The sequence below is a fragment of the Phascolarctos cinereus genome, unplaced genomic scaffold, assembly GCF_003287225.1.
Source record: "Phascolarctos cinereus isolate Bilbo 61053 unplaced genomic scaffold, phaCin_HiC Scaffold_1;HRSCAF=81, whole genome shotgun sequence".
In the NCBI taxonomy this organism is placed as follows: Eukaryota; Metazoa; Chordata; class Mammalia; order Diprotodontia; family Phascolarctidae; genus Phascolarctos; species Phascolarctos cinereus.
This window is the reverse complement of record NW_027555514.1, coordinates 213,151,752-213,161,832: the sequence shown is the minus strand read 5'-3', so window position 1 is coordinate 213,161,832 and position 10,081 is coordinate 213,151,752. Positions and strand designations below refer to the sequence as shown.

At 45.7% G+C, this 10,081-nt stretch overlaps 1 protein-coding gene and 1 long non-coding RNA gene across 7 annotated transcripts; one reads left to right on the top strand and one right to left on the bottom strand.

Moving 5' to 3' along the window:
- Positions 1 to 1,005: 1,005 nt before the first annotated feature.
- LETMD1 (LETM1 domain containing 1) lies at positions 1,006 to 6,751 on the bottom strand. Of its 6 annotated transcripts, XM_020966112.2 has the most exons (9): positions 6,417 to 6,748; positions 5,780 to 5,931; positions 4,428 to 4,543; positions 3,872 to 3,954; positions 2,786 to 2,972; positions 2,508 to 2,609; positions 2,243 to 2,395; positions 1,700 to 1,796; positions 1,006 to 1,166 (listed from the first exon to the last, which is right to left on the bottom strand). In XM_020966112.2, exons 1-9 carry the CDS (start codon positions 6,536 to 6,538, stop codon positions 1,096 to 1,098), a joined length of 1,083 nt encoding a protein of 360 aa, XP_020821771.1. In that variant the 5' UTR covers positions 6,539 to 6,748; the 3' UTR covers positions 1,006 to 1,095. The 6 variants fall into 6 exon arrangements, with proteins under 6 accessions (XP_020821771.1, XP_020821772.1, XP_078012989.1 ...); XM_020966113.2 differs by lacking the exon at positions 2,243 to 2,395 and having other exon boundaries at positions 6,417 to 6,751; XM_078156863.1 differs by lacking the exon at positions 5,780 to 5,931 and having other exon boundaries at positions 6,417 to 6,494.
- An 820-nt stretch (positions 6,752 to 7,571) lies between these two features.
- LOC110194003 (uncharacterized) lies at positions 7,572 to 9,745 on the top strand. Its single transcript, XR_002320604.2, has 3 exons — positions 7,572 to 7,644; positions 8,652 to 8,710; positions 9,441 to 9,745. It is a non-coding gene; the product is annotated as an uncharacterized LOC110194003 (long non-coding RNA).
- The last annotated feature ends 336 nt before the right edge of the window (positions 9,746 to 10,081 follow it).

Genomic DNA, 10,081 nt, shown 5'->3' with positions numbered 1-10,081 from the left:
TAACGCGTTATCTTATCCTTTCCGCTTCAGCTTAGTTCACCAAGTTACTGGGCCTCACTTTGTTTCCTTTTTTGGGGTCTTTGTCCAGCCACCCCTTGTTTTCCATACCGAGGTCTACAGATGTATACAGAAAACCCCTCTATCTACAATCAGGACCCTGAGAAGTATTTTGTTTTAAAAAAACAAACATTTTAGTCTAGCTCTTTTTCCATAATTTTATCTTAATCATGGAACTTACAGCAAGGCAGTCTCTGTTATAAAATGATTAGCACATTTAAGTAATTTGTAGCCATTAGTTTAATTAAATCTTTACTTGTGGCTGAACACGTCGGTTCATGCGTTTATAGTAACTTACAAGTCACTGACATGTACAAATACAAAACTAAACCCAATTCACGGTACCTTGGGTGCAGTCCTTCCCATGGATGGATTCACCGAGCCAGGCACTAACTGGTATTTTCCTGGTGTTATCCATGGCCCAAACACCGCAGCCACTGTGACAGTAACAGGTGGGGATCAACAACACAGTGGCAGGAGCCAGGCATCTTAAGATCCACAGGGGCTATAGCCCAGAAATTAAGACAAGGCAGGTGAAAGCGTAAACGTGTGAGGGAGGAGGGCAAAACAGGGGAGATGTTCTCTTCCAAAGGAAAATACTTCCCTTTTTCTTGACAGGACATCGATAAGTTAGAAAGGAGTTATCAAGGAAAAAGTGTTTTTCTGTGGCAGCTTTAGAAAGGGACAGAAGAACATTCTGGGGCATAAGTGCTTAAGTTTAAGTAGCTTTGTTTCCTGTCCAGTCCAAGCATTTAGTTCAGTGGAAAACCAGCCAGAAAGAACACAGCAGCAGATAGGGCCACTGCCACATAATACTGATCACGTGGGGATGGACCCCATAGGACTCAACCATGTGAATGGAGCTTTCAGTTCTAGCTGGAAGGGACACAATAATGCTTCCTTCCGCTTTGGGTGCCACACTGCCAGGCCTGCAGCGTTCACTCCTCTCTGTGGGTCTGTGGCTCGTGGGTGCTGTGTGGTCCCAGGCTGCATCTCCAGAAAGGATAGAGGACGGTCTCGTCCTTTCTAGAAGCTCCCTCAATGCCTTGTCCCAGGGTGGTTGGTGGAAAGTAGGACCACAGCATGCAGCAAGAGGGACATCTCAGCATCTGAAAACACCAGTGTTAATCCTACAAAAAGTAGAGGCCCTGACCCCAAGGCCCACAGCTTCCCAGGGTGTAGAGGGAAAAGGATATGAGGTCTGTTGATGGATATAAACTGACGTCAGAGACCAGGAATAGGGTGACAAGTACCAGGGGTTGGAAATCAAAAGATTTCCCAGGAGTTCCACCCACTCTTATTCTAGAGTTTCCTACCCATGTACGTGTCTTCTTTCCATTCAACCCTCAATCTCTTCATCTAATATAAGTAGAAGTTTTAGTGAAATTAATGTGGTATTAAATATTCACCTCTTGCGATTCTGCTGGCTCCTGAACCCAGCAGCTGATTCTAGGGACATTTCCCATCTAGCAAGGAAGATTCTTCAGTTTACCAACCACCCAACACTCAAAGGCCAAGAAAGTAACTGGACCTGAGCTCCTGTGGGACATTCAGAGCTCCAGAAGTCCCCAGCAGACCCCAAGTTAGAGAAGTAGAGATCATAGCACTCAGAACAGAGTAAATACAGGGACTTAAATCTTACTTTTGAGGCTACAGGAAAACTGTAGCCATTCTTCTAGCCAAATTCGACACCAGTCTTCAGTAAGGTGGGTGGAATTCAGGCCACGGAGATAACAAGCCTAAACATACCCAAAGAAGAGTTTCTCAGTAGTCATAGAGACAGAGAAAGCTTGGATAATGGAAATGGGTGATCAATCTAAGAACCTCCTTTTAGCAAGTTAGAATTTCCCTACAACACACCTTTTACCAGAGCAATTTAATCTGGTTTGAGTTTCTCACATGCCGGTAGAGAAGCCAATGATCAGGGAAAAGCTGGTAAGAGGGAAAACAAAGGAATATCTAAGCCCTGGGTAGTATATTGTCTTTAGTTTTGGACTTCCAGAGGGGGAAAATAAATGCACTCAAAATACCGTGTCCAGTTTCTACACATAGTCACTAAGAAGCTGAATGAATTAACAAAAGGTTGTAGGAGGGAGAAGAATAAGGAGTGAAGGACTACTCAAGCATCGTTGTGATCACAGAGCTCCCCACTGGCTTAGGGTTATCACTAAAACCAAGCTCTCACCGATTTTACTTCGTGAGCAGTCAGCTGGCCAATCCCCAGTCTTTTCAAAGCTTTGTCTAGCTGGTGAAGCACAGTGGTGTGTTTATTCAGACGGTATCTCAGCAAAACAGAGGGTAGGTGAGGTGTGAGAAGCATGGCCCGGCTCAAGGCTTTCTGTGACATGGCAGCACACAAGGACAGGGTTCACATATCATTCTACCAATTAGGAAGGGAGGCTCAAGGTCAGTAGGGGCTGGGAGGGAAGAAGAAGACCCAAAGGGCTTACCATGTGCGGAATAGAAAGATGACCTATGTCCAGGGGATAGACAGAAAAACAGTTCTTCAAAAGCAGTAGATCATTTATACCTGGGTGAGCACCATTCTGAACCTTGCAAAAAGCAAGAGATTGGTGAGGGTTAAATGCTGACATTGTACCCAGGAAGAGAGAAATGGGACCCTCAGTGACATCCCTCCATCTGGCACCACCATAAATCTGCTGTTTACCAGTTGGTTCCAGGGATATTCTGGGAGTTTGTTCCTAGTAAAGGCGAACCTGGAGGGTACCTTGGTGCACAGCTGTGTAAAATGCCACCGGAGAGCCGTATTTGAGATCAAAGGGATGGCCCTTTCCAAGCAGTTGAGGATCTTTGGATGGGACTGTTTGCGTTGAGAATGGTAGACGTCCAAGAATTCCAGCTGCTGCTTTGAGGTCCAAAAATGCTGGATCAGCAGTTGCCGGGGGTACAAGTACCTAAAGGAAAAAGCATTTGTCAGTATCAGCTCATCAGAAACTAAAGCTTTCAGAAGACATTGATGTTAGGAAAAGGAGGATAAACTTCCTTTCCTCAACTGTTCTCTTCTAGGTGAGTTTCTTGACTAGGAATAATAAGGAATAAAAAATACATTGAAGTAAAATCTCAAGAACAGTAGACTACTAGCCCGACAAGCAGCAAACAAATGGAGTGGATTTTTTTGAACCAACATGAAAAACATGAGTCAGAGTTACAAATGCTAACAGCCTTTAGAACTATGACTGTACACATAGCGGGAAACAACTGCTGGTTGTGCTTCAGTTTTGAATTATTCATCCCTATGTATGTTCTTCATCATTAACAATGGCATCTGATGAAACTGGACGATGATAAAATAAATCTGCCAAAATATGTAAAGCACAGTGTTTTTCCAGAGGAAAATGGCCCCACCTTGCACTGCCCCTTTATGATTGGATTGCTGCCTCCAGAACAGAGTCAAGCGGCTGGCCCACCCCATCCAACCCCAATGGTCCTGTTCCTTCAGGGGCCAGCTGAAGAGCTGAGGGGGCCTTCAGGAGGAATGAAATCTGAAGTGGCTACTTGGATAAGATCCACCAAGGTTCAAAAATAAAATGCTTTTAAAAGTTTTTCATTAGGAAATTGTGGTGTTATGTGAAGCAGCAGGGAAAGAGCACTGGATTTAGTCAGAGGTTATGGCCACTTACTACCTAGATGAACTTGGGTAAATCTTCTTTGGGCCTCAGTGACCTCATCTATATGAGGGCGGAAGGGAGGTTTTGCACTAGACATGGTATCTCAGGTCCCTTCCCAGTAGTAAACTTATCATCCTATGATCTCTAAAAATGCTAAAGCTTAGAAACCTGAAGTCTATACTCACATCAGCAAGAAGACCAGGTAGTTGGCAAAGGGTGGGATGGAAATGATGCCCAGGAAAAGACACTTGGCCACATCTCGTCGAAACTGAGCAGAAAGTAAACATAGCTGCTATTTCAGCTTAGGAAGTGCCTTCCTACAATGGACCTCCCCCATCCCACTGAAGAATGGGCTCCTCTCACTTCCCAGCCTTCTTAAACCATCTCAGTGGATGCTCCTCATCTTTTGCTTCAAGGCTATTCACTAGTTTACTCCTACAGGTATCTCGCTTTGCTTGTATGTTCAGCAACCCATTTGGATTTTAATGTTTATTTTTTAAATACCGAAGTCCCTTCTATAAAGAAAGGTTCCTAAAGCTCCAAGGAGATTTGCTCTGGAAAAAAAAACCCGACTCTGACTCAGTCCATACCTATGGAACACCCTCATCTGAACGGGAATGACAAACTTTTGGTTTCATAGCCAGCAACATGAATGAAACAGAAAAGAAATCATCGGTTTTGTTCCTCAAAGAAAACTGTCGAATATGTTTCCCCCATGCAGCATGATTCTTCAGCCCCTACCTGTCGCAAATGTTCCATGTCCCGGTATGAAAGCTGATGAAACATTAATTTTTTCTGGGTCATAAATGTCTTTATTCTTCTAGCCTTTTTTGCATCAGCCAAAAGCATCTGAAATCCTGCCTCATTAAAAAAAAAAAAAGCACAGAGCATGAGGTTAAATCCAAATTGGAACCCTATCAGCCCCCTACTTTATATATCGATTTACCTTTAGTCACCCTATTCATCCCATATCCAAAAACCAAATATTTATTAATTTTTTTTGGGGGGGGGGCTAGGCAATGGGGTTAAATGACTTGCTCAGGGTCACACAGCTACTGAGTGTTATGTCTGAGGCCAAATTCGAACTCAGGTCCTCCTGACTCCCAGGCCAGTGCTCTATCCACTGAGCCACCTAGCTGCCCCTTAAATATTTTTTAAGGCCCATCTAGGGACAGCTAGGTGGCACAGTAGATAGAGCACCAGGCCTGGAGTCAGGAGACCCTGAGTTCAAATCCAGCCTCAGACCCAGACACTTGACACTTACTAGCTGTGTAACCCTAGGCAAGTCACTTAACACCGACTATCTCACCAAAAAGTAAAAAAAAAAAAAGACTGCTTTAAATCTCTGCTCTAATTCTTTACTTTCCACCAGCAAATCTCCTCCTTTCCAGTCACACTAAACGTGTGACTTGTGCACCTTGTCTTGGGATAGCTTCCTGACCTTTTGTCTAATAAACTATACATGTTTTATTTTAAATCATGACCCATGACCACCACCGCTGCCCCCACAAGCCTTCATAAATTAACTATTTTTCCAATACCAGAGTCTCTGACTCCCCTCTCCAGCAGTCATAGGCTTCTGTTGACTATGCCTAGATTGTTTCTTGATGTGCTTTACTAAAGGCAAGCATGGTGCTGAGCACCTTGAGTACTAAATTACTTGTGGACCAGCTTCGGATCCCAGAGGAAGTTGGACAAGAAGACATCTGTGTTCTGTCAGGAGACAAATCACAGAGCTGCCTTTTTTAAGGTGCTGAAGAATCCCATTCCATATATTACAGGGAGTCTGATACACTCAGTTGTGTGGCCAGGAAAGGGAATTTCAAAAGTGGGAAGACACCATGCCCACTTCTGTTGTTACGAGTGGTTTTCCATTTTACCACCAATATGTTCTGTGTCTGGGTACCTCTGGTCCCTGGAAGGGAGGTCTTCCTCAGGAAGCATGACTTTTGCTCAGCAGACTTTGCTGTTGGACTGACTGCATCCCGGCTCTTACTTCCAGGATTCAACCTGTAGCTGATCTTATTCGTTCTTACCCTTTGCCGTGGCCTAAGAGCTGGCCCCGGCGACTTCCATTCTTGCCTTGTTTTTACCTTTCCTGAAGACTGAATACACGACATAGAATCGGGGAAAGCGACGCTCCAAGAAGCGATTATATTTCTCATTAACCACCTTTGTCTTGGCCACAAAAGAAGAGACAATGCTCTTCAAATCTACCTTTGGGGAGAGGTGAAGCCTGGAAGGTCTGCAGGGGGAGAGATCACAGACCACTTTTAGCCACCTGGGTCCTAGGCTCTACTTGGCTTTCCTCCAGAAGTCTGGTCCCTGCTAGACCCCAGACCCAGGAGAAGGGAGGTCAAAGCCCAGGGGAAGCAAAAAGCTAAGGAAGAGGCAAGGAAGGTTCTGATTAGATCGGGAAGGGCGGAATCCGAGGGTGGAGGAGAGAACCAAAGGAAGAGGAAGGAAGGAGAGCGGTCCGGGTGGGGGTCCCTGGGTGCAGGCGGTGCGCTAGGGAGGACCCCCCGCTGTTAGGGAGGCTGCGGGAGGGGAGGGCGCTGACCACCCGGGGCGAACGTGGCCCGGGAACGACGCTGGCGGGGCTGGGAGGACCTGAGCTCGGGCAAAGGAGAAAGGTCTCCGGGCATTGGGGATGAAGGGAAAGTCCGGGCACTGCCCGACGCTGGGCCTGGAGTGACAGGACCGGGACCCGACGCCCCTCAAGTCCCTCACCTAGGAGGACCCCAGGCTGGGCTCCGGCGCCCAGGCTGCAGCCGCAGAGAGAAGAGGGGTCCCGGGAGAGCGGCCGCACCGCCCAGAGAGACGCATCTCCAGTAGACCCTGGACAGCGCCATCTTGACACAGCGGGAGGGACAAAAGAGGCCGTCGTGGGGTCAAAGTTCACTGAGAGGTCGCGAGTCTATTTGCGCACGCGCCTCCTGTGAAAGAGGATTGGTGCCCCCTGTCCTCCGGCGCTTGGCCGGAGGGAGGGTCCAAGGAGGGGAGCTCGGAAAACCTAGAGCATCGAGCGAGTCAGGGCGGGGTCTCGTTGGGGGTGCCCCGGGCCAGGAAGGAGTAGCCTTCCGGAAGTGCTACCGCGTTTCCGCCGGCAGGAGCGCAAGCGCAATGGCCGACCTTGAGGTCTCTGGTGCTCCCTGAGGACAGCCCCTTTGGACGCCGCCCGGTTCCAACATGGCAGCTGCCAGTAACTCGGGGCCCGGGGCGCTCCCTGGCGGCCCCTAGCGGACTCACTAGACTCTGCATGGAGATGAGGGGCTGGAGGCGTCGCCGGCCTATGTCGCTGCGGCATACTCACCCCCAATCGGAGGCCGCGACCCTGGCTTGTGATAGACCTTGGATAGAGCGCTGGGCTTGGAGTTAGGAAGACCTGAATTCAAATCCAGCCTCAGACACTTCCTAGCTGTGGGACTCTGGGCAAGCCACTTAAACCTCAGTTTACCTTGGTTTCCCCATCTGTAAAATGGGGATAATACCAGCACCTATTTTCCAGGATTGTTATGAAGCTAAATCTTGATAATATTTGTAAGGTGCTTTATAAATATTTCTTTCTTCCCTTGAAAAAGTCCCTATGTCACTTTAGGCCTCAGTTTCCCCCACTGTACAATGAACAGGAAGAAGATAGATTAGACCAGTTAACCTGGGCCCCATAAACTTTTTTTTAATATTTTGATTATTATTTCAATAAAATTGGTTTCCTTTGTGATCCTATGTCAGCCAGTAAACATGCATTTTACACATTTCACATCTTTCAGAGAAAGGGCTTCTGTAGCACACCCAAAGGGGTCCAGGACGCAAGCAAAGTTAACAAACCCCTGAACTGGAAGATTTCCAAGGTCCCTTTCTAATGCTATCGTTTTGTAATTCATTTTTTTCAGAGCACATAATGTTTGTCCCACACATAACAGGGACCTGTGATTTCACTGGTATAGTGAACTCCCAGGTGAGTAGCTCACTCTACCAATGCAGATCAGCACCTTCTGACCTAGAGCACTGAGAGGCTAAGGGGGGACCCAGGGTCACACAAGCAAGATCTGACAAAGGCAGGACTTAGTCACTTGGAGGCTGATTCTCTGTACGTCATGAGCCGTTTGCCTCTCTGAGTTTGAGAATGACCCCTAATTTGGAGATGACCCCTGCCTGTCGTTCTTCGTCCTTCCTCCTCGAAGAGGACCATGACATCAGGAAAGTGATACCTTGACTTGCGAGTGAATTGGATTTAAGTGAGGGAAGGCTGTGCAAAGTCACCAGCCTCACTTTCTCCTCCAAAGCCATCTGGGTCCAGTGGCCAGATCAGGATGACTGAAGATGGCCCAGGATGCAGTGGGAGACCTTGGCCTTTTTAAGCTAAGGTCTTTCCAGGTTCTCACTTTGACTGAGGCAACACCCATTCAGTAATTAAGAAATGAGCCAAGGAATGGCCTCCTTTACCTAGTCAAAAAAATAAAATCAACCTTAGAGGGGAAGACCCTCAGAGTTTCTGGCCAAAACAGAAACAATTACTATACACATGAACTTGGAGTCATTCTACTAAGTGGGCTTGGGCTGGGACCTATTGTTGGCCAATCAATGAGAGCCAGAGTGAACTGGGTTTAAGGAATGGGGTTTAAGAAATAAATCTAGCCAATGAACCCCAAGATATCTTGCTAGGTTTCAGCCATCAAAATTTACATTCCTTTGGGCAGAGCACCCACAGCTAAGGGTATGATACCCTATGTGGACAGAGGTAGAGGAAGGAGGGGAGGGAAGGGAAGGGTTCAGTGGCAAGATATGGATCAGGAGGACTGAGATTCAATTAGAATTGAAAGGAAGTCATCTAGCTCAACTCTTTTGCTTTACAGAGAAGGAAACTAAGGCCAAGGAGAGGTGGGTCATACAACTGCTAAGTAGCTAACTTATTCCTATACATCAAAGCCTTTGACTAAATCCATGCTCTTGCTCTGTCACCAGATAAAATGATGGAATTAGCATCCCAAAAGATCTTGCCAGGCTGAAATGGTAAACCAGAGGTAAGATTAAATGTAACTTTAAGTTTAAAATGCAATTTGATGTAATTAAAATGAAAATCAGGTCCTACACCTAGGTGCAAAAAAATCAACACTCCAGGGAGAGACAGAATGGATGGAGGAGATATTTTGTGATCATTTATGTAAAAAAGACTTAAGAAGTTTAGTTCTTATAGCAAGGTCAGACTATCCCTATGAGATAATGAGGGGTATTTACACTTGCTCCTAAAATAGCTAATACTTTCCTACACTCTTCCAACAGAGATGGGAGAGAGTTATTCATTTGCCACCTCCAGCAGTTGCTTAGCACAGGGCATAAAGTGAGTCTGTTGGCTTGCTTTAGGAATGTTTTCTAACTTAACCCTCTAAGGAAACCCAGGAGAATTCTGTGACATCTTTTCTTTCTAATGTCTGGGGAAAACAGGTTGTTATTTTGTTTTGGTTTGTTTTTTCCTCTACCTCTTCCCCCACACTCCAATTCTTCCTCTTTACTTGTTCCCTGTGTTTTTTTCCCCCACCCTGTGTGATATGCTTTTTAAAAATTAAATATTTTACTAAAAATATAATATCAAACATTCCTTCAGTCCTCCAGAGACTTGGGGGTCGGGGAAAGACTATATTTGCAGAATGTGGTGTTTGTTTTCTGGGTGAACCATATATATTGGTTTTGGCTTGTCAGGATCCCCATTCCAAGATCACCCCTCTCTTTTCACTCCTCTCTTGTTACTACTAGGAGACACCCTGTTTTCCCTCACTGAATCCTGGAAAGTAAACTGCGCCTTTGCTTGGCATAACAACAATCCTTTGAACTTACCCTCTGGATGAACTGTGCTGCAGCTAAATCACAGAATTGTTTCACACCAGCCCCAGATGGTCTCTGAGCTCAGACAACATCAGGAAGCCCTGCTATGAATCAAACTCCCTTCAATGTGGCTGTTACCCCCTCATTGCCATGGCTACAGCTCCCTGGTGTTTCTTTGTCTAGTTCTAGCCACTACTGATTTGGAGATGGGATACTATATGTATCGAGGCTGAACCTTGCTGCCATGGACACATGTATCTAGTCTCTCTCCTCTGATGGAATAAAGAATGCTTTTTGCTTATAACCATTGTTAGCTCTTTGGTTTTATTTTATTTTATTTTTCCCAGTTTAACAGTTGGTGTAAAACCTCTGTGGCACTTTGGTAATTTATTTTCTGGGTTTGACATGCTAAATGTTTTGCTTGGTTAAAAAGGAGAGTTCGGTTGGGGGAACATGAAGAAAAAATTACTTTTGTGTAAGAAACAAAGGATAATATATAATTTTTAAAATTATGTTTTATTAAATATAATAAGGGGGGCAGCTAGGTAGTGAAGTGGATAGAGTATCAAGCC